The sequence below is a fragment of the Semicossyphus pulcher genome, unplaced genomic scaffold (genome assembly GCF_022749685.1).
Source record: "Semicossyphus pulcher isolate SPU_LCO1_2020_fin unplaced genomic scaffold, fSemPul1.0.p SCAF_23, whole genome shotgun sequence".
Classification (NCBI taxonomy): Eukaryota; Metazoa; Chordata; class Actinopteri; order Labriformes; family Labridae; genus Semicossyphus; species Semicossyphus pulcher.
In genome coordinates this window covers 10,686,556-10,709,958 of record NW_027211697.1, presented here as the reverse complement: position 1 = coordinate 10,709,958, position 23,403 = coordinate 10,686,556, and the positions used below count along the sequence as shown (strand labels likewise).

At 43.2% G+C, this 23,403-nt stretch overlaps 1 protein-coding gene across 6 annotated transcripts in view; it reads right to left on the bottom strand.

Moving 5' to 3' along the window:
• The window catches only part of sun1b (Sad1 and UNC84 domain containing 1b), a 35,491-nt gene that overhangs the window by 6,399 nt on the left and 5,689 nt on the right, over positions 1 to 23,403 (bottom strand). Inside the window, exons 1-14 of one of the 6 annotated variants that reach the window (XM_069674193.1) lie at positions 22,964 to 23,132; positions 22,432 to 22,572; positions 9,198 to 9,392; positions 7,567 to 7,814; positions 6,316 to 6,579; positions 6,068 to 6,202; positions 5,586 to 5,714; positions 4,352 to 4,435; positions 2,857 to 2,967; positions 2,594 to 2,713; positions 2,395 to 2,488; positions 1,203 to 1,261; positions 447 to 655; positions 27 to 302 (exon numbers count right to left, since the gene is read on the bottom strand). In XM_069674193.1, coding sequence (XP_069530294.1) covers positions 27 to 302; positions 447 to 655; positions 1,203 to 1,261; positions 2,395 to 2,488; positions 2,594 to 2,713; positions 2,857 to 2,967; positions 4,352 to 4,435; positions 5,586 to 5,714; positions 6,068 to 6,202; positions 6,316 to 6,579; positions 7,567 to 7,814; positions 9,198 to 9,392; positions 22,432 to 22,514 — 2,007 coding nt within the window. In that variant the 5' untranslated portion in view covers positions 22,515 to 22,572; positions 22,964 to 23,132. Of the gene's footprint in view, positions 1 to 26; positions 303 to 446; positions 656 to 1,202; positions 1,262 to 2,394; positions 2,489 to 2,593; positions 2,714 to 2,856; positions 2,968 to 4,351; positions 4,436 to 5,585; positions 5,715 to 6,067; positions 6,203 to 6,315; positions 6,580 to 7,566; positions 7,815 to 9,197; positions 9,393 to 22,431; positions 22,573 to 22,963; positions 23,133 to 23,403 lie in introns of those variants that run through there. The other 5 variants (XM_069674190.1, XM_069674192.1, XM_069674194.1 and 2 more) reach the window with 5 other exon arrangements.

The following is a 23,403-nucleotide window of genomic DNA, read 5'->3' as shown; positions in this document are numbered from 1 at the left end:
CTCGAAACCTATACTCATATCAATACCTGCGCCCTGTTTGTGTTCTCCTTATCCAGCTCTCCTCGTAACACACCCAGTCTCTGCTCCAGCAGGGAGGACACCCACAGTCCCAGGCTCTCCCTGTCGGTCTGAGTGTGGAGCTGCTCCTTCAGGGTGCTGTAGAGACCCAAAACGTCCCCATGATGCTGCTCCTGCTTCTGGTCGCCTTGCTTGACTCGATCCCACAGCAGGGCTAGTTGCTGCTCTACACGTTCAAGGCGTTCTAGGTCCACGCTAGAGACGGCCACGGGGGGAAGAACGGGCTGAGGAGGAGAACGGAGGAGAAGAGGAGAGGGTTGGAAATTCAATTAAAAAAGAAAACAACTGCAATTGCGTGGTAAGAGAGCGCTGCTAAAACGCTGCAGCGTACAGAACGTGATTTTCATTGTTTCATCTCTGTATCTTACCGGTGCCTGGGAGACGGGGGTGGCTTGGGTTCGCTCGTACGGAGTCTCTGGAGCAGGGACGGGGACGGGGACAGAGGCAGGAACTGGAGCAGAAGCTGGCACCAAGTTGGAGAGGATGGCGAAGGGAGAGGCAGGACGCCACTCTGTTAGGTTTATGGCTGGGAGGTAGGCGAGCAGGGCAGCAGTGGACGGACCCCACAACCATAAAGCTGCGTAAAGACAACAGACAGTGAGGGTTTAACCTCCTTCGTCTCCTGGTTTGGTCGTTCAAAACAAACTCACAATGTGTCAATGTCCCTGTCAGCAAAAATGTAATTGTAAATAAAAAGGTAATAAAGTAAAGCACAAGATCTAGAATACTAAATTTAATGTAAATCTGCAGCTGTAAAAACTGATTTCCTTACATTCAAAAATCTGAAACAGTAGCTGCATCAAGTGTTGAAACAAGCACATACAGACTTATCTACTAATAAAATTAATGATGCAAGAGACAAGTATGTAAACTATGGAGCAGTTCAACAAGTACCCAAAGAATTAAAGTAAATATTTGTGTTTGTTGCTGTGTAAGTGTGTGCGAGAGGTGCTGAAACAGGGAGGGAAGTAACGCACTAGAAGCCCAGTAGAGCTGACCTGAATCGGGATATGCAGCAGACTCTGGGGATGCGTGCTGGTTAGGACACCTACTCTTTCACTACAGAGCAATTTTTCTCTGCATGTGCTCACTAAATGGGTTACACCTGTGTCTTATGAACTCACCAAGGAGGAGCAGGAGAGGCAAAAGGAGCAGCAGGAGTTTCCAGAGCTTGGGAAGGCATCTGAAACACAGAGTCACACACTCGTCAGATAAACCGGAACGGACAGAAGTTTGTGCTGTCAGAAGAAAAAGACAAGGAACTCCTGAACTCCTGAAAAAGCAAGCAAGCACCGTTCCTGATGACTAGAGGTTTTGAATAATGAATCAAAATGCAGTATTTCAAGATAAAGGGATTTAAATCCATCATATTTGCTTCCACAGCTCTGAAAATGTTACTTTACTAGAAGATTAAATAAACTAAAAATAGTGTAATACATTTGTGAATTTCAAAATAATTTTTAGAGTAGCTATTGCTTAAAACAAACCTGTTGTTGAAAAGCTAAATGACCAACATTTTTTGTTCAAACTGAAACTGTTTTTAAAGGGGACATATTTTAGCTCCGCAATAAATTTTCTATTATTGTAATGTGTTTTTGAATCACGTTGGTAAAGTTTGTTTCATTTTAAAAATTGTATACATATTTTAATTATTTTTCGGAGCCTCTCCTTCTTCCTGAAACGAACAAGACGTTTTGCCATTCAAAGGTTAGACCTTAGCCACGATTGGCTGACAGTATTTGGAGCGACTGCGTAGCCCCTCCCCCACACATGCGATCCGCATGCACTGTCACTACAAAGCTGTAGAAAACATGGCTGCTCTAGGATCGGTTATTCGGCCTTATATGTTCGAGCCAGAATCGCCAGGAGGTATCAGAATTGTAAGCTGAAATCTTGACAACTTGACTGCAAGTGAGTGCGAGAAGGCAGCCTGAGATGAACGACGGTGAAAGATGATTGGTCGATTTCAGCGAAAGCAAGGTTCTACGTAGAAACCTGCAGCTGTTCTGAACGGCCCGTTTCAGAGGCGACCTTTTTAAAGATGTGATTCTGGGAAAACACGCAGTTTTCACTTCTTCACTGTGAACGATAAACACCCAAAAATGTGAAACCCATGAAAATATGAGAATATTCATTTCAAAGACATGGCCCCTTTAAAATGTATCCGACAATAAGTGATTTTTGGCCACATGGAGGCAGCAGAAACAACACAATAATGGCATAATATCATATGGTAAAAATACCGCTTTAGCATTTTGGAATCGCCACTACATATTGTAAAACCTAAATGTACAGAAAGACAAACGAGGCTCTTACCGTGTCAGAAAAAAGACGTTGAGAAGAGACATGAGAGAAACCAGCTGATACCATCCTGTTGCAAGAAACCACAGAAGTCCCCTGCCTGCCTTCACTGCCAAGATGAATTAAATATGAAAACAGATAAATCAGAGTCAGAGATTGTTTCCCATGACAGAAGCAATGATTAGTTTCTGAGGTAAGAAAAAGTGCCACCAACCCGGAGCTGCCAGGAGCATCCAGAACAGTGAGAGCAGCCTCTGCACCGCAGCCCCAGCTCCTGTCCCCAACGCTTTTCCTGCTCTCACCACACAGTAACCCGGCTGCAGGAGGCAGTAACCTGAAGACGAGGGGAAAGCAGGAAAAAATGTCAGCACGAGTAGTCGATACCAACTAACAGGTTGACTTATGAACTCATCAGTCCTGTCCTTGTGACAGTATATTAGCAAGCTGGCATCAACATAAGTGAAGTACTGTTTTAACCTGTGTAAGCTAGAACGCTCCACAGCACCCCCACCAGGCGCTGAGGCCTGGAGGACTTTGTAAGGAGGACGGTGTGCGTCTCTGAATGCTGCTTCCCTTTACAGTCATCACCTGCGTGCGCCAAGATGATGGATGGCAGACAAACGGAAAAAGAAAGGATGTGTAAATAAAAGACATCACAGTGGCTTACAGGCATGAAAACAAAAACAATAAATTAAAGCAAAACAACACAAATAAAAATATTAAATAAATCAATACTAAATAAAAGCGGGCCATTTGCGTGCATGTTGCACAATATGAAATATATTGTATGTGATGACAGATGGCATGCACAGCTGAATGAGGGACACCACACCCGTGCAATCATTGCACAGTTATGACTCCTGATCGAAAATGATGTTACTCAACTTTAATGTAACGTGTCAGCCTGATTCTACAAGTATGGTGCCAAGTGCACTTTACCATTCAAACCAGATATTACTTATTTACTACTGATACAACATGCTGTTAAAAATGTGCAGTTTAGCAATCACATTTTTATATCACTGTAAAATTCAGTGTATAAGACGCACTTGAAATACTTTTTTTTATTTTTTATCTTAAAATGTGGGCTGCATCGTACATACTGGTGCGACTATTATACCAGTATAAAATGCAGAGAGGTATGTTATTGTGTTACAGTATTTTACCCAGACGATGGCGCTGTCCAGACTCCGCATTAAACTGTTTCTGGGTCCAAGCTGCTACTGTGTCTCCTATGTACAATATGCTGCAGTGCTGTTTTCGTCGCTGTATTAAGCGAGAAAAACTAACTTTCTTGTTGCCAACGCTTCGTCACGGACATGCACCGCCATGATCGCCATTGCAGCCGCCACCCTAACAACAATTAATGTTACCGTAGGCTGCCAGCTACCGCTAGCTACAGCACCGCTAGCTAGCGGGATTGCAATCTTGACATGGCGAAAACAGATGGTAGGCTGTAATTTGTGTGTTTTGAATGCATTTTAAAATGAAAATACATTGAAATAGTGTTGAAATAACTTGTGTACAAGTGTTTAGTTATAATTAGCTATAGAAAACCTTTTTCCCCCCAGAATACCCCCCAAAACAGACTGCGTTTTATATTCTGGATTTTACATAATTAGGAAAAAGAACCAATGTTTGACCTTTTCTAAAAATCTTTTTAACCCCTGTCATCTGTTGTGTATACTGTGAGTGAAACCACCAAATGAAAACTAAAACTAACTGAAGGCAGCTTGTTAAGGTTATTTTGGTCGTCACTTGGGTCACGCTTTGGTGTGAACTTGCCTAAAAAGCATCTGCAGGTCACAACGGTCAACAGACTGCTGACCGCTTAAAGCAGTTCACACAACCTCTGCTCACTGGTCCGCACACGGGTCACACATATAATTAACACTGTCAATCACGACTACCGCAAGAACACTAGTGCAGAGAGAAAGCAAGTGTCTGTGCGTGTGCGTGTGTGTCTGCTTACATAGGGAGCCGTTGAGCTTAAGATGTGATGCATCTTCCGTCACCAGACCCTTCACATTCATGCTTCCACAGAAACTTGAGTGAGCTGCAACATACAAACAAAACATTGATTCACATAACAAGTCTGCCTGTGAAAAGAACTATGAAGAAATGAAAGAACAAGTCGTTGAAGAGGAAGAGTAACTGCACATGTCGCCAATCGGCAGAGGAGCTCTGTGTCTACACTGAGAAAATGAGAATAGAGATGCATGAGAGGACGCACAGTGACGACTGCTAGAAAAAGTAATGAGGTGAAACTGATGCTTTAGAGTTGATCAAATTATTCTGCAGCTGTGAAAAGAAGCAGCTTAAATCAGCAGTATACTGGAAATAAAACATGGCCCTGCACAAACAGAGCATGCTGTCAAACACTATGTGCATGCTAACCCAAGTGCTCATTTTGTATACCGACTGCACAACACATCTGAGGAGTTTGGAAACAGCAGGGTTATATGCGAGTTCTGATTTAAGTGCACTTTTAACATGTGATAGCTTTGTCTGATTTAGCTAGATGGTGTAGTTAGGGGCCTTATGGGGAATCTACACCGACACTGTAGCGTCCGATGAACGTGTCGCAGCAGCATCTATTTTGCAACCCACATCGGCTGCGACCACAGTAAAGATGAGTCTAAAAGTTAGCCAATGGTAGTTACGATTCCTGTCCATAAATAGGGGCGGCAGTGACAGCAAAACGTGTGCAGTCTGCCGGAAACAACTGGCTTTCTATGCTTTACTAACGCGCAGCAGTGAGGAAAAATGACGCGTAAAACGAACGGAGCAGCAGGAACATCACTCGTGTATTACGCCCGCCTCCCGCGCAACATGCCTGGCTGGTGGAGGTTGCAGCATCGAATAACATTGCAGCGGTTCCTGGCACACGCGTGTCAAAAATACACTATAAATACGCTGCCTGTGTAGATTCCCCGTTACAGCTGAAAATTAGTCCCTAGCATACTTCCCGCTTCAGAAATAGACAGCACCAATGTGAAAGTGAAGACAGGATGGAGTGAGAAAGAAACAGAGAGAAAAGCAATACTGCCTTGAAAGTCAATTTAATAACATGAATCCCATTATGAAGATCTTTATCCCTAATCAGAGCTTAAGAAAGAGAGAAACAGGTTTATTAATAGAGGAAAAGCACAAGATGTCAGGAGCTGTGACCCTTAACCTCTGCCACTTGTACTAACAGCCGGTACCTTGTCCTTCATAGCCTTTGGACCTGCTGCCCATCACCCTGCGGAGGGTGTTTTGCTTAAGCAGCCACAGTGTTGACAAACTTGAGGACGCTGCTCGTCTCATCGAGTCAGAAAACGATGTAAGGACACCTGATGACAAACCAATATCCGTGTTAGTCAAAATACAGAGTCGAGGCACAGCTAGAAACACAGAAATAATACAAATAAAAATGGGGGATAAGAGGAGGAGTTGTGGAGTTGATGAGTAAACATCAGGAAGCTATGGGAAGATGTACTAAGGTTTCATGTGGAATAGAAATAGACCATGACTCAGCCGGAAATATTAAGAGTGATGACAAGAAGCCTGCTCAGACAGGAAATAACAGAGCGGAGATTGTTTTTATTCCAGCTCCGAGCTGAGGGACTCAAAAAAGTGCCACCAGGAAAGACAGAAAAAGACAGAGAATGATGGGTAATGCATGAAGATCATCATTGTTGTATACCTTTTCCTGGAGGGCTTTTGGCCCTTGAACCCAGCCAGAGCACATTGTTGACGAGCAGCGTGACTAAGGACACTATGGGGGCCAAGGCTCGTTTGCTGTAGCGCATACACGTGTTAGACATAGACACCAGCACACCTGGAGAGAGATTTCACTACCATTATATTCTCATTATCAACAGCTGCAATAATCTCAACATGTCAGAGCGAGGAAGAAGAGCTCTAATTTCACGTATGACATTTCATTCTCACCTGACTTGTTCCGTCGACTCCTGTCTCTGGAGTATATGCTTGTGAAAGGTGACGAGGAGGAAGAGAAGCCGTCTGAGGAAGCTACAGCAGCCTGAGACGATGATGATAATGACGATGAAGACTGTGTGATAAAGGAGTCCGTCTTGTGAGAGTGCACAGAGCAGTCTTTGCAGATGTAACCATTGCCGAGGGAGGTGTGGGACTTTGACGCACTGGCATCGCCGTTGATAGTTGATGAGCTGTGGTCAGCGGTGTGTCTCCTCCCTGATGGGAGCAGCATAAACGCAAATAAATACACACACATTCACTCTTAAACACGGGGAAACAATAAAAAACATATTAGGTATGAGTGCAAAGATCTGACTAAGATAGTATGCTTTTCTTTGCTTTAAAAAGGTGCTCAGTGTCAGAGTTATGCATTATGTGTCCGGCAGCTCGGTGACGCCCCCTCCCCTGGCCAGAGAAGAAAGGCGACACAGAGTCACAAGGCACATATGCCACAGAGAGCTCTTATGAGGTGCAGGACTTCTCCCCTCCAGAGTCCCCTGAAGAGCACTTTAGTGTGGTGGAGAACCGTGGCGGTCCAACGCCTGAAGCCGGAGCTTTCGGTGCCGAGGCAACGCAAGGGCAAGAGAGAATGGGCGCAGTCTCTGAGTGGTAACGTAACGTTAGCTATGAGGCTAATGTTAGCGAAAGTACGAATAATAGTGTAAACTCTAGTGAATGATGTGTCTTGATGAGGATATATTTGAAAATGAGCGTGGTTTCACAGACTCCCTCTCAAAGAAGCGGGCCGGGGGGGTGTACCGCCCCCCTTTTGATTGACAGGCGTTAACTTCCTTTTTTTAAAAATAAATTTCATGATGTAAACGGTCGCGTCTACGTCACCAACGGCTGGCAAGGTCCAGGGCGGATTTAAAACAGTAGATGGCGCGTTTGAGCCATTTCCAACCCATTAAAGGCAGATTTTTATACATTTGGTAAGAATAGTCAATATCAACACCAGCATTGATACAGCTCAAAAACATGTTTAAGTGTGCAGTTACTATTTAACATAAGTAGATATCCCAAAGATAATATGAATGAGTCATACATGCTTTGTCATACAGGATGAATTAATCCCTCGAACACTGTGGGAGAGACCCTTTGGATATAGTAAATTTACTCTCTAAATATAACTTGGTGGGAAAGTGAAGTGGTGAAATTTATTAATAAGTAACTTCGGAATTAGTTTGTGAAAGCATAACCGACCCCAGTGTCCATCCACAGAAGAGGAGGTGGTCGTGGTTGTTGTGATGGTGCGTTGTCTCAGGTGGGACTGGTCGAGGATGGGGGTGAGCATCGAGGCCTCAGACTCATTGTTGCTTTCCTGAATGCTGCTGCTGTTGATCGGGGTGCTGACGGCTGAGAAGGCGAGGGTTTTCCGCGGTGTGGCGGCTTGGCTCAGGGATAAAGCCAGGGAGCCGGAACTGGACTGCTGCTTTTTGCTCCGCTGCGTCCTGGGAGAGCAAAGACAGGACACATGAAGGTGTGAGTATTGTTACATGTATACAGTCCAGTACAGAGTCAAATAGTTGACCAAACGGTCAGTGAACAGAGTCCTGGTCTGCAAGTCCCAGAAAAAAAGTCTTCCCCTTTAAGAAATCTGGCCTTGTGGGTAATGTATGCATGGGAAAAAGTCTGGCTGGTTTGAGACAATGAGGACACAGTGGAGCGCATGCTATCTATGGGTTGTAAAGTTACAGTAGTCAACAGAAACGTCCCACAGATGCTCAGGTTCAAATGCTGCGGTGGTAAAAAAGGTCTTGCATTGAGTTTACTGATGTAAGTCTAAATCAGTGTAAAGGAACCAGGTCTCCAACTTTCATTCCGTCGCTGGAAAGGAAACAGTGGGCCGAGCATCAGTGAAGGTTTAACTTCATCATGCTTGCCTATCTGTGTGGTTTTAAGTTAACAAGGCAGGGGACAGACGATGTTATACTGTGTTCTTACAAATTAAGTAAAAGTTCAGTCTCCTTGCTGGTTGTTGACTCGGTGAGAATAATTACTGGATTTGCTGTTTGCATTGCTGTTGACAGGCAGCTAGCTTTGTGCCTGTGTTAGTAATGAGCCTAAAAAGTATAAATTCTATCATTTTTATTTATCTGTAATGAAGCACATTGTTTCAAAATGTAACTTCTAACATTGTAACCTAAACAACTCGCTGATTTATTAGGTGGAAATGTTTCTAAATAATGTATGATAATTGATGATGTAAAAAAAGAGCTGCAACTGAAATTAATTTAAAGCTCCTGTGAGGAACTTTCAGTTTGTGTTGATTTTGGCGCCCCCTGTGGACAACGCCATACCTCTTATGTCTTTGCTGATTTGTCCTGTAACGTGCTGAAGTGGTGGTTTTTAAACAAACAATCTCATCCTGCTTTCTTTAACAGTCATATGTATCACTCACTTTACTTTTTTGGCCTTGAAAATGTAAACAAAGCTAGCATGCAGTTAATCGCTTCATCTGACTACTACCCGTCACCAGCGGTTTCAGGCATTAAAATAACTATATAGAAATAATCAATCTTGTCGCTGATGGTCTGGTTTGCTTTTGTAGGTCAGACAGAGTCATCAGAATTAATCTCAGTCTGTTTCATAACCAGCAACAAAACGCCTCACAGGAGCTTTAATGCTTTATAAGATGCTTAACTTCAAACAAAACGCTTCAATCAAAGTAGCGACATTTGGGATGTCGTCATTCATCAAGTGTTTTGATACTTCATAAAAACAATCACTTAAACACTTGCAAATACCCAATATAAATGAATGCAACATGGATTGTACTCATACTCTTTGGTAAGCTGACATATACGAGCGCTGGTATCCATTGCTAGTCTCACCGTGTCTCTCTCCTGCTGCTGGCGTAGCTGCTGCTGCTGCTGTGGTTCTGCGAGTAATCAGCCAGGCTCCCATTGTCATAGTGAGGGGCACTGGTCTGCAGACGCAGGCTCCGCCGTGACATCCTGGGCGACTCGTACACTGCAGCAATCTGGTGCTCCTTCTCAAACTCTAACGCTCTGGTGGAGTAGCTGGAGCTGAGAGAGACAGAAAGGAGCGACGAGGGAAGAGTGGAGAAGAAAGAGCGGGAAAATAGGGGAGGAAAAAAAAGGAGTTTTGTGAAAGGTGATATTGCATGACAGTCAATGCCAGGGAGGGACATTTCTACATTCATTTGGAAACAACAAACAGTCCTTGAGCGACTTTTAACCTGAAATTAATACTGTGGGGATATTCCTCACTTTCCCAATGTGTGTCTGCGTGTGTCCTTAGCAAGTCAACTTTAGAGAGGCTTCCTTGTTTCAAGAAGAAAAAAAAAAGCAAACAAGCAAAATACAGGGACAAACAGTCTGTTAGTCTTGCTGTTGTTCCTGCAACTGGCAGTGCGCCTAACAGGAAGTGACTCACTCACAAGGGAGTGTGAAAAAAAGACAAAAGAATAGGAACATTGTGTTTCTGAAAGTTAAACTGAAAAAAAGAGCCAGATAAATGTCCTAAAGTATGCAAGTACGCAAGAAAAAAAAAAAAAACCTTCTCCACAAACGGCCTTCCAAAGTGGAAACACACCGTGTGTGTTTTCAAGTTTGACTTTGGCATGCGTTGTGCAGCTGTGACTCACAGGGCCACACCCACCTGGCAGAGTAGGCACACAGGGTGGGGGCAAACATTCAGCCTCGACTAGCAGGGAACAGGGCAGCAATTGCGAAATTAACAGCAAACACTGTAAAAAGTATTTCTATACTCTTTTATTTTTAGAGCAAAAACGAAACAAAAACATCACCACAGTGCAAAACAAGCAACATACAATCCTGCCTTAAGCAATACTGATTTATGTTTACTTTAGGCGTACGTTATTGTGTGATTAATTAAACTGAACTGAAATGACCTGCGTGAGCTGCACTTTCTTTGACTGACCGTTTACACTCCTGCAGCGTGTGGCTCAACTGGGTCAGACAGAGTTACTCCACAAGCATGCAGGGGAGGGTGGAAGGAGAAGAGGAGCAAAGCACATTATCAATCACTGGAGGAAAGAGAATGAACTTAAAGTGAAGGAGGGACCTTCTCTGTATAAACACAAGCCGTTTGGTTTACGCAACAACCACAGTGGCCTTTGCACAGCAGCGAGAATACCAAGATGGGGTCCTGATTTGCACACAAGGCGAACTGCAGACTGAGCACTATCAGACGTGCAGGTGTAGCTGCATGTACTGTGCATGTTGCTCTGTGGACCTCCCTGTAGCTATAAACCAGAGGATTACGAACTCCAGCAGAGAGCCAATTATGTGCTTTCGTCCTCGCTCTGCCTCCTGCCAGTTTCTCCAACTGACTTTTCTCTGAACACATGACCAGGGCCACACCCCTCCCTCTCTATCCGGTCTGATACTGAGCAGAGCTAGCTTCTTCTTTCCTTCATTAACCGGGAAGAATAACCGTAAGTACATGTACCAGTTATTAGGACCAGAGTCTCTTTTTAACACAAACTATCCTGATGTGTTTCTGGTTTCCCCCGGAAAAACATAATACCCAGGAATGGAAAGATAAACCAATGAGGAAGAGATCAACCAAATAACCACAATAAATCCCATGTGTTCTCAGTGCGTCAGTGATCCTGCGCTTTGAGCGTCTGTGTGTAGCACTCCCCTCACCCGGAGGTTTCCCTATAACATAACACTTTGAGACAAAAACCCCTCACCCCTGAGGGAGTGCAAGTGGCACATGTATGTCATTAGTTTGTATGGTATGAAAACAGCACTGATTTGCTTGCAACCTGAGGGAGTTAAGTAACTTTAGCAATAACAACAGATAGGGACGCACGATATTGGATTTTTTGCCGATATGCAGATATTTTCCAGCCCTTTTTGCCAATTTCGATACCGATACGTCAAGCTTTTTTAGGGAAACACCGAGCATTTAGGCAGAATTAAAGCGTTGTTTTATCGGCGGAAAATATCTGCAGAAAAATAACATATCTGCCGATATGTCATTTTCAAGCCATAGTCTGCAGATACCGATAAAGTGCTGATAATATCGTGCATTCCTACCAACAGATGAGCACACAAAATTTAAATTCATGTTCAACTGAAAATAATGAGCAAATGTTTCTCTATCAAACTTAAGACCATGCATCTCACTGTAATGATCTAAACTAGTTCGACATTGCAAGTGCTACACGAGAGGCAAAACAAAGACAGCTGAGAAGAGGTGAATTCAAGTCAGATGCGACTCCCTGCATTCGACTACACAGGGAGCCTGGAGGAGACACTCCAAGCAGAGACGTGAGAAAACGAGGTGTGTCCAAACACAGGTGGGCCCTGATCAACCAAACAATCAACTCCCCGTCACGTCTGCGTCACGGCTTGTTTCATTCAAATTTGAAATTCAAATCTTTGCAAACAGCCGAGGGACTGTGCAGCTTTTGTGTGCTTCAAATCATTTTCACATTCTGAGGACAATAGAACACTCCAGTCCACAACGATAATCTAATCATAGTTTTAACAGCTTCAGAGTTATGTACACTTTTCTCAAGGTTAACATTGTCAAACAAGAGGCCCGTATCATGTAGCAAGTTCGACATACTCAGGATGTCTTTCCTTATCTGGCTGCGGTCTTGCAAAGCAGTCTCACGATGCTGGTTAACAACTGTGTAGGTCAACTCAGGTTTCCTCGATCAAGTATATTTCCGAGCATATTTTACAAAGGAACAGCAAACTATCGTATTAGACAACTTTGATAAAATTAATGATATAAGCCGGGCTAAGAGCAACACGGCTCCAGCGTGATTACATGCAGAAAAACACAATGTTTGTGAATGTACAAGTTAGGCTTATAATACCGCTGCCCCATCATCTGAGCACCAGTAGATCTGGCTTTAATGATATTTGTGTATTCCAATAATGAAATGCATTGCTTCAATGTATTTGTATGCGTGTATTCCAGTTTTAGACTTATTCTTACCGCTGCAATGTAAAACAAAGTTGCAAGAAAAATGATGCAGAAACAAAATCGTCAACGTTTCATATCCTGTAAGTACAACAAACATTAGCTGTGGTGCTTCAATCAGTATCTTTTCAGGATGATATCCATTAAAAGCACAATGAATATTTATATACATAAATGAAAAGCCCACCTCCTCTGTGTTTTTATTAGGGTCTCAAACACAAGCTGCTCCAGAGCAGGTTAGGTGTGCAGCAAAGGTGATCATGACAATGCACCCCTGACAGAATAACCACCTTAAATGTCCTGAAAATCCAGGGTTTACCCTTAAGTTACCTCACTAACAGCAAATCCTGCTTTGGAGTACAGGCCTCAAATCCTTTTGGTTCAGGATTTATAGGTAATGTCAAAGACTGAGAGCCTGGGGCGTTGAAGCCCCGGGCAGGGCAGGGCGTGTCTAAGACAAAAAACAGACACTGTCTGTGTAGCCTACAGCCAGGCACAATCATACCCTCCTGCTCTACCTGGCAGCTCTTGAACATAGACACAGATCAACGACATTAAAGTATGCATCTCCCTGCGGCACCCAGTCTTCTAAAATAATCTTTAAACAAGAGATTGTTTCTCATCAGAAGCCGTCAACAGCCCTAAATTAGTCTGCAAACTCTTTTCTGTTGTTCTGGGGATCCAAATTGATCTGTGTGCCGCTCTCTCCCAGGCGGCTCCCACGGCCCACATCAGCGATAAAAATAGAGACGGACACATTGCTTTCAGGACTGAGCGAGGAAGACACAGATGAAGAGACAGACGTACAGTATTGAAAGAACGAAGACACTTCCATCCTGACTTTCAGCTTCCTGGAATCTCTCCTTACATAACACTAAAGCTTTGATACTCTTCCCACACTCAGTGGGCACAGCCGCATTTCTTACAACACAACAACACTCAGAACCGGATCGGATACGATGGTACATTTTAGTTTTATGATTGCTTTTTGGTATTTGGCTCATATTGTAAGTTATGAGCATGCAAGAAGGGGTTCAAGGTTGGCTTGAATCAGAAGGTCATGATAGATGATACAACACCAGCTGACACAGGAGCCACAATAAAAGACAAGCACAGAGATCCACATTTACAGTAATTATTAGAATACCATCATCCGCTTGCTTAGAAAAATTGATTAATTGAGGATGCACCTGCCCATTTTAAAGTATCAACATTCCCAGACAGCCTCAGGATAGAGTGATTGGATCTGAGCCATTCATCCAGGTGTAAACCCAACACAATGAATCATAGAGGAAGTATTTGCCCGTGAGGTGAAAGCACCATCATTTCAGCGTCTGCTCTTTAAGGGCCCGTCAGGATACCGTACCCCGGAGACAACAAGAGCCTCGATGTTCTACAGCAGTGTGGGATTGATCCATCCGGAGAGCCACAGAAGACAAATCCCTCCATGACAAAGAAAAAGTAACTCCAGTAACATCGCTTCTGGTGAGTCTACACCTCCAGTGCCATGTTTGGTTTCCTGCCACTAAAGGGACTTGCCACCCACCCACCTTCTGCCTGCTTTGCATAGTGCATGCAAAAAATGAGATCCCATCGCAAAGCGGACACAATGAGACATCAATGATCTGAACATCTACCGTTTACACAGCAGGTGACGTGCATTCAAACTGATCTGCATTATATTTAGATTGACAAATGTTTCTGTTTGGTTTGCTGGAGCAAATTGGTTTAAAACATCACTTCTGGGTGCAGCTGATGAGAATTTTTGTTATCCGCTAATTTGCTGGTAATTTTCAAGACGAATCAACTAAATGAGAACGAGGTGAAAATCCTCTTAAGATTTCAAATTAGTCTAAAACACAATGATTAACTACAGTTGCAATCACAACTATTCAACCCCCCAAACACTAAAATAATTCTTATCCTTACAGAGAGCTAGATTTTGCTTTGGATGACTTCTTTATCAGTTGAGTGATACACAAAATCAACACAGAAAATGTATGGTGTAATATTTCTGAGTAAGAGGATTTGCTAATAAAGCCATGTCACAATTATTCAACCACTTTATAATGAGAACATTCCAAATATGTATCAATAAATATTCTTTGTTGTTTAATGAGGCTTTTGTCAAATAATTTCATTATCCTCGATTCGCATCACAAAGATATCTTTAGAGGTGAGGGGTTGAATATTTCTGAGTGTAACTGCGTTTCTGATCACATGAGACAGAAAATCTCTGATAGGCTCAATTAGAATCAGGAATTAGGAGAATAATAAAATGGTAAACTAGTTTGATAATTAATCATGTAGCAAAAAACTGGAATTGAACCGTTTAAGCTAATCAATAGGGCAGCACCTAACGATTATTTTTTTCAATTAGTCAATTAATCTAATTAATATTCTAAAGATTATTTTTTTATGATTACTTTAGGTCTCAAATTTCCACGTCACTGTGTGATGATATCAATAATGATAAAATCAACAAATAATAATAATAATAATTAGAATAATAGACTGTTTGTCAGATGCCTGATCAGAAAAATACTGGACCTCAAATTCAAAAGGATTGCTATAATACGCAGACTTATTTAATCACGGTTTCGTTCTCTTGGGCGCCACCTTCTACATACTTCCCAATTTAACCAGACGTCTACGGACTTGATTTTCCTCGCTGACGGTTGCTTAGCTCCGCCTACCCGTTCTGGCAGACAAACCACTGCTGGTTGCCGCTTGTGATCGCTTGTGTGGTGATAGATAACAGACATTTATTCAAATGGAAATCTTTGCGATGATCACTTTAAGTGCGTAAAATGAGCAGGGTGAGCTTATTAAAAAAAAAAGTACTTCAAAAAATTAATCAACAATTTCTGAGAAGGCACTACAGAGGCCTACTTCTTAACCTCCCCTCTATTAAAAATTGAGTTTGAGTTTTTGGACCCGAACGCTCTCACATCCCTCCTCTCCTCTGGTTGTAACTTGTGTCTTGAAGTGCGCATTGTATGAGCGGTCAAGCAAGTACGAAAGAGAGAGAGAGCGGCAGAGTGACAGTAAATACGAGCAGAGCAGAGAGAAAGTTAAGCTTGTACCGGTGCCGGGGCTTCATGAGGCCCAAGCTAGCGCGCCCCAGAACATGGCGCCCTCGGTGAATGAGTGACAAAATCCGTTTCTGCACGCCATAACTTTACTGTGCTCCAGCTCTTAACTCAGACTTCTTGTTTTTGCGACGCACGTTATACAAATATCTCCGTAATCAATGACGTCGATGAGTCGCTCCAGCCCTTCTATTCAAAATTTAAAAAAAGAAACTGTTGACTTCTCTTTGCTAGACTGTTGCTACACAACACCATCAAAAATAAAAAGAACTAACAATGCCTTTCAGCTTCTGTTACTACTGATCTTATAATAGGATCTAATCTGCAGTTGGGATGAAAGTCCCTCTACAGCAGGGAGCACAAAGAGTAACACACTTAAGCCATGACAAAAACACACCAGCTACCATATGTGGCCTCACTCCTTCACACACATACATACTTAAATCAGACCGCTATTATAGAAACCATGTGGGTTGTTAATCTCAGCTTCAAGACCACAAGTGTGGTTACAAAAGCTTTGTCAAACACTTGGCAAGAACATACCCCAACAAGCATAAAAAAAGGTTTTACAAGAAGAGGGGGCGTGTTGAAACAGGAGGAGCAGCCCCTCAAAGTTACTGAACACATCTCTTTGTTAGCTGTAAGTGTGTGCTCAAAGTCTCATGTAAGTTTACTCTGAGATTATAGTCCCTCTTGGTGTATGGGAATACTGCATGCTCAAGCAAATATGATGCAAATGCACCGTGTACAAGTCTGCATGTGTTAGATCTCTGCCGACGATGAGGCTGTAATTAGGAGTATTTGTCACCCAACACAGGGTACCATGCTGTGTTTACTCAATTATAGTGCTCCAAGTTTTCCGTAAATGTATCTGCGGGAGCCTCTGGAAATCTGTTGGGAAGTTACAAAACCAGAGCAGAAGCATCGCACACTGGGCCTTCTTGTTTCCTCAAACTGTCACAAAGTGGAGAAAGTCTTTTCCCCCGAGGTGCTGGGGCCTATATTTAACAGAGGCCAGGAGCTGGGAGTTTCGGGACGGGGCGTAGAGCCTTCAAATTTCAAATCAGACGGCCTCTGGGTGGTCAGGACTTGGCACTGTGATTAGGATCGTTCCAGCCCACCCTCATTTTCCCTCCCACGGACAGCGTTGTCGTTCTGCCCCACACTTTTCCTCTGTTATGTCCTTCTCTCTCTAAGTTATTACACTGTATTGTGCCTTTCATGTTGCCGCAGTTGCTATGGATACCACTCCAAACATCTCCGCGGCTCAAAGGAGTTTATGATCAGAAGCAGAAGCTGGATATGTACCCTCTCAGGAGGAGAGGAACACAAGCCTGGCTGATACAGAAACTCTGCTGGTATAGCACAACATCAGCTTCTTGCTGCATGGAGACGGGTTCTGTTTTGGCATTTTTCAGGGATCTTTTCATAGTAATAAAGGTTTAAAAAGAAGAAGAACAGATGTAGAAATGTATACGTGGGGTGCTGGTGTAGCTGAGTCGGGAGAGCAGGCGCCCGATATACAGAGGCTACAGCCCTCGTCACACTGCTGCAAGTTCGACTCCCGGTTTGCCGATCATTTGGTGCATGTCATCCCCCACTCTCTGCTCCCCACATTTCCTGTCTCTCTTTAGCTGTGCTATAAAAAAGGCAAAAGCCCCAAAAAATTATCTTTAAAAAAGAAAAGAAACGTACGTATTTAACCTGCAAAAAAAGAGCAAGCATGGCACAAGCTGACTCTCCGAAATCGAGCTGCTGTCATTGATTTGGCACTTGGACCAGTGGTGCATGTGCTGATATGTATGCAGACCAGATGTCACAACAACTGTGACAGCAGCGCGAACAACAGCTGTCCAGCTGGCACTTAATGCACAAAGCTAAGGCCTGCTGCATGCTGCATCCTGGACCTTGTGTTGCAGAGCTTGACTCACATGTAAATGTCACGGCATCAAACGTATCTCCTCCATCTGCTCTTACAGATTTAAGTCCAAGTTAGGGAAGGCAACTTATCTGAGAAGCACTGTTCATAATGTTTGACATTTTCTTTACATGGCGACAGCAATCAGAAAATGTAACGCTCCCGCAAAAAGAGAACTGGTATCTTTAGCTGTTGCAGGCCTTCAGTAAGTCCGCCCAGTCAACCTATTAATACTGGTTGGAAATATTGCTTGCACTTGCTGGTTTAAGTCAGTTTAAAGAAAAAACTGTATAAATAATATTGCATTGATTCAACCATCTATTCGCTCGAGGAAGGGGTTAACTTTTTGAATTTTCCACTCATGCTCTTGACCTTTACATGAGTTATCTCCTGCTGCTGCTGCTGTTTACATTCAGTATAGCCCTTTTCCCACTGGTCAAAAACCCGCTAACACCCAGCTTTTTTGCTTAGTGGAAAAGGTTACAATCAGCATTCAAACCCGGGTCAAATGACCTGGCCACGGCTCCGATCGATAAAACACAAAACCCGTGTCGACACGCTAATCTCCGCCCCCTTTCTGGCGCGATGCTATGCTCCGTTGGTAACTTCTGCGACTCCTTGTCATCTCAGCAACAAATTCCGCCCGTCTCCGTCCGGGCAGCACTCGAACATCGTTCCTAATTTGTCAGCGCCGAGTTTGATTAACAGACTGAATGAGTAAATGATACAATAAAGACGTAACGACCGTAACATCTTCCCCGTTTACCAACCCTGTTTCCGGTGCGCTTGTGACGTCAGACTGTAACGTAGCAGAAAAGAGACTGAAAGGAGGATACTCCGCTGCAAATGGGAATAGAGACAATCAGCATTTATTAGCAGGTCTTCCCAGGTCTGAAAAAACCTGCATCAACAAGCTAATTTTGGTGGGAAAGGGGTATAACAGATACGTCCATCACTGCTGCTGCTCACTGTTGTCGCAGTACAAACACTCTAACCAGAGGCTCAAGCCCCACTGACCTACATCCACCATCATAAAATATGAAGGAGTCCATACACAGCTCACACACATGCCTTCAGAGAGGAGATGGTCGCAGGGGTCTGTCTTTGAAGAGGTGGGACAGCTCGATGCTGAAACAGAGTGCAAGGAACCACTGTCTCACTGAAGAGCTGGGATGCACAAAGCTTCCACAACACAGCACTTCTCTGAATGGTAGCACACTTTAACTGACTGAGAAATAATGAGGTTTCTTATTATAGTATTTCCATCAACACCAGAACATCTTTGAATCCTCTTTCATCAGCTGCCTGAGTGTTTTTCTCGTTAACAGAAAATAGTTTTACATAATCACTTAAAACCCAAAAAATGTGGTTTCCTCCTTTACAAGATAAAGAACAGATTAAAGTTGTTGTTCGCCTTGTATCTACCAAAAACAGGCTATAAAAAGAGTGTAGGCTGAAGCCTTGCAGCCTCCTTTACTGACATCGCTGAAACAGTCCAGTAAAGAAAGAGAGTGTGTGAGCAGCTGTGAGGAAGTGAGAGAGCAGACAAAACTCCAAAACAAAAACCATGTAATGTTCTAAATGAATTAATAAAAGCATTTCTTTGCTGTATTTAAAGTATTAGTTTAATTTACACATGAATGGTGGTCCTTGTTATGTCGGAGGCTCCAAAGAGCTGTGGACGGAAACGGAGAGTGATTGGCTGGCCTCCTCTCCCCTCTTTCTTTTGGTCCGTTCAATGCCACAAAACTTGTCGCTGCTCTTTTGAGCTTTGACAACAGATGGGCCAACGGTTTCTGTCACCTGACCCCGTCCGTCTCTGCACTGCTCTCTTGTATTCCTTTTAGGCCATGGACACGTGCAGACACACTCTAAAGTCCGAACACAATCAGCTGTCAGACTCTCTGATAGGTGGGTATTTCTGAAGTTAGTCTGGCTGTTTAATCTGAGACAGAGATGTAGCTTCAGGGGCCGGTTTCACAAAGATAGACTTTGACTATGGCTTAGGTATAACAAACAGACTTCAGATGGACGTCTAAATTCATTTGAATTCTGGGTAAATGAAGACTTTTTTTCAAAACAAAAAAAATGGCCGACCAAGTAACCGCATCTTACCGCTCAAGTCAGTTTACCCCAGGAGAAAATGTTTGTCTATTCGAGGAATTCAACAGTTTTAAGGGCATTTTACTTTCAGCCAAGAGTGAAACAACATCAACAAAAAAACTGCAGCAACAGTAAACACTGTTAATCCCACCGTCGAAAGGATCATCAAATTTGGTGCTACTGGTCAGCAGGTGTCACTGTTTGTTACCATGGTAACATGGGTCTTAGAGCTGAGTTAGCCTGGGGGTAAGGTGTCTAATTTTTTTGGCTTAAAATTAGTCAGTCAGTCTTTATTTTTGGCTGACCGCCAGGGTCAGCCCTACACATGGGTCTGTATGAGAGTGAGTGACCGTACTTTCAGAGCCGTAGAGAGAGAGAGAGAGAGAGAGAGAGAGAGTTGCGACATCGCAATGGCGGATAATGAAGCATATTGGACCTCCACTGATGCGACTCTCTGTCTACATGGCTCTGGTTACTTTGTTCCCTGTCCTCACCTACTTTCAAACACATCGTCCTCGTAACACATTGCCCACAAAAGCGCACACTGACCTGATGCGGTCAGCCACATACTAGGTTTTGACCTAGTCTTGTTGTGAAACTATCTAACTTGCATGAGACTAATCTATGAGCAATATTAAGACTGGCCTAACACTATAAATCAGTCTAAAACATCTTTGTGAAACTGGCCCCAGATCTGTTTAATTATTGCAAGTCATAATTGTTTTTACTTGGCAAATATTTATCACAGTTACTCCCTGACTTTGGAAACATGATGCATTACTTAAATACAACTAATAAGCACATTTGAAAGTCTGAGTATCTTGTTTTCATGACGGCTGGAATCAATATAAAAGTTGAAAATAATATGTAGTTAGTGCCCAGCCGTAGTTAGCTGATTAATATTTCATCAAGTCTATTTTTCTCAGGAGAGCTGAGAATCATCAGCTGCTAAGCTGCAGGACACGGGCTAATAAAAACCACAGATCTCTCAACTAGCTGGTCAAGAAGCATAAACTATTAGTGTAATCCTGGGATCAGGGACCTGGTTGCGCCTCTGAGGGTCATTAATAGCTTCTCAGCTGACTGCATTCAAAGGAACACGATTAGCTTGTTCCAGCCTTTCAGTCTACCTGGCGGATTCCAGCAGCATGTCAAACAAGCTCTTACACATTCATCATCTCTCTTTGCCTCAGTCCACAGTGACTCATGAGACTGGTTTTCATGAGTAAATTTCACATTACTGTAATGCACTCTTTGTGCTGCAAACTGAACTGAACTCATGAGGATTTTGAGGGGTTTTTTGCCACTTTTTGACATTTCTGTCACGATAAAACATCAGCGTACCTGCTCTTCTACATCTCAAAATGAAAACACCCTACAGGCAAATTCCCGATGTACATCATACCCCCAACCCATAAAACTATAGGAGCAGCTGACATTAAATATAACAGCAACGCTCACATTGTCTGACGTATAATTACACATAACCCGCCTGAGCTTGTTTAGCTAGATGGGAAGAGCTCAATGACCTGTAGGCCGGAGAAATGTGCTCTGACTTTCTGCAAAAAATAGCCCTGAACCTAATGAGAGGGGTTTGTTCAAACTCGATTTCTGTTCAACAAGACAGTAAAAAAACTCCCGCCTAAACGACGGAAGAGCCCTAAACATAACTCACCCTTTCCCCTCAAGTCAGAGAGCAAGTTAAGTACAAGGCAAGGCAATATTTGAATTCCTGACCCACACACCCAGAAGCCTTTCTCCGTTCTGAGAGTTTTTCTGACATCAACTGTGACAGAACTGAAGGCAACAACATTCCTGCACATTCCTAAAAGTAAAGTGTTCGACCACACCTACGGTATCACCTGTGCTGAGTATCCTGAGAAACAATGCATGGATGAGGGGAGACATGGGAGACATTTTTGTAAACACTGAAGTTGGCGCCTTTATTCTATAATATGTTGTGTAAAAATCTGGAGTGCACGCTACCCTGTGCGAGCCTCCCCTCATTCCCCACTAAGAACGTAAACACACACACCAACTGAATCATGAGGCTGAGTCATCAAAGCCACAACCACAGGACTTTTTTAGAAAGTCAGAGTAACTGACTTAGAAAACCTCTCAAAGTTATAAAACAACCAAGAAATCAAACTAAATGCATTTCAACATTGTGCTGTAGCTGTATCGGGCTTCTTTTTAAAATCAAATACAATGCTGTTTAAGATCTTTAAGACCTCAACAAATAGAACGTAAGACCTCCAAAACATCCAAACAATGTCGACTTTTAAAAACAAAATTTAGCTAAATATAACTTTTTCTTTCTTTTAAAGACGATTGACTTTAAAGATTAGCTAGGATGCTTTCAGATATTGTAAACGTTTCCACGTGCACAGTAATGTTGCTGCAGCAAATATTGTGGGACAGCAAAACTATTTACGTCAAACAACTTAGATTGCTTCTATACCCTAGTAATGTTAGGGCAATGCACGACAATTTCCCCATGAGCCTTAAATGCACCATCTGCAAATTTAACACCTTCACTAAATTTATGACCTTAATTTAAATACCTTTTAAGGAGCTGTGGGAACCCTGTGTATTAGTAGCATATTTCCAATCTAACCGGGAAACAGAGCTCGACTATCAAAGCCAGCTGCATCCGAAATATAACATCCAGTTTTGTTCTTTAAGGTGTTGTGTTGTATTCGGAATATGAAAAACAGTAAGGATGAAATGCATTGTAATAAACGGCTAACAACATGAGTAAGCTAACATCAGTAATTATAAGAGAATCAAGGTTGACAATGCCAAATAAAATACTTCAGGAAAAACAAGACGAGAGAAAATGGAAACCTGAGTAGCTTGTTGACACGACACTTGCAATATCTTAAAAATGAACTTCACACTAAGTAAATACTCTGAGCTGCCTGGATTCACACATGAAAGGCAGGGCGTGACTGAAATGCCATAGCTCTGACTGTTTAACGCTGCAGCCTGCTAGCATATCATGGCACAGCGCTGAGGTCTCACCTGAGAGAGTAGGTATAGCCGGTGTTCTCTGGGGCACACTGTGGCGGCGTATATGTGTGCAGTTGGGAAAAATCCATGTTCATTCTTCTTTGTTTAGACTGCAAGAGTCAGGATGCAAGGGATAGGGATCTTTAGCCAAAGCTGACATGGTGGAAGGGGATAACAAGCACAAACTTACACACACACACACACTCACAACGTCGCATGCACTGCCTTGTTCAGCCTGTCTCCTGCAGACAAATTAGTCCTGCTAATGAGCTCAAGTTCTGCCGCTGTGTAGTTGTATTTTTGAACAGATTCAGACTGCAGCTACACATTTAACACAAAACAGCACTGGTAGATTCCTTAGCTCTTCCTAAATCAATTTCAGCGCTATTCACTGGGCTGCTATCCAAGAAAACCCCACCACCAGTTACTGCTATGCTGTAAAACAACACAAGAAAGCCCAGTACAGGCAGGCCCTAATGAGACTGCTGGACATTCCCTTTCCCCAGGAACACAACAATGCTACTGTGGACAAGAGTTGGCCGACCTCTTCCTCCATGTTGGCTCTGGCTTGTTGCTGACGAAGGCTACAGACGCAAGTGAAGCTGCAATGAATGACTTGTCTCTTCTCCTCCGGTCGGCAAACGGTCAGGAAAGGCCGGTGGAGACAGGACAGGGAGAATGACGATCCTTCCTCCTGTTGTATTAAGCAGACTCCTCACAAGGACAGCTATTCCTTCAGTGACTTCTCGGATAAGCTCCACACAGAGAGAGAGAGAGCAGTATTATGAAACCAAGTACAGCAGCAAGGGGTGGGGCTGGCTTTTGGGCAATGGGCGGGAAACAACTTGTCTGAGGGTTGAGCTTCTCCTAGTGCAACCCTATGCAAACACTGTTACCATAATACTTTCAGCTGCCAGTTTATCATCAGGTAGACCTAGCTGAACCTATTGCAGTTTAATACAGCAGTGCTGCAATTAGTCCTAT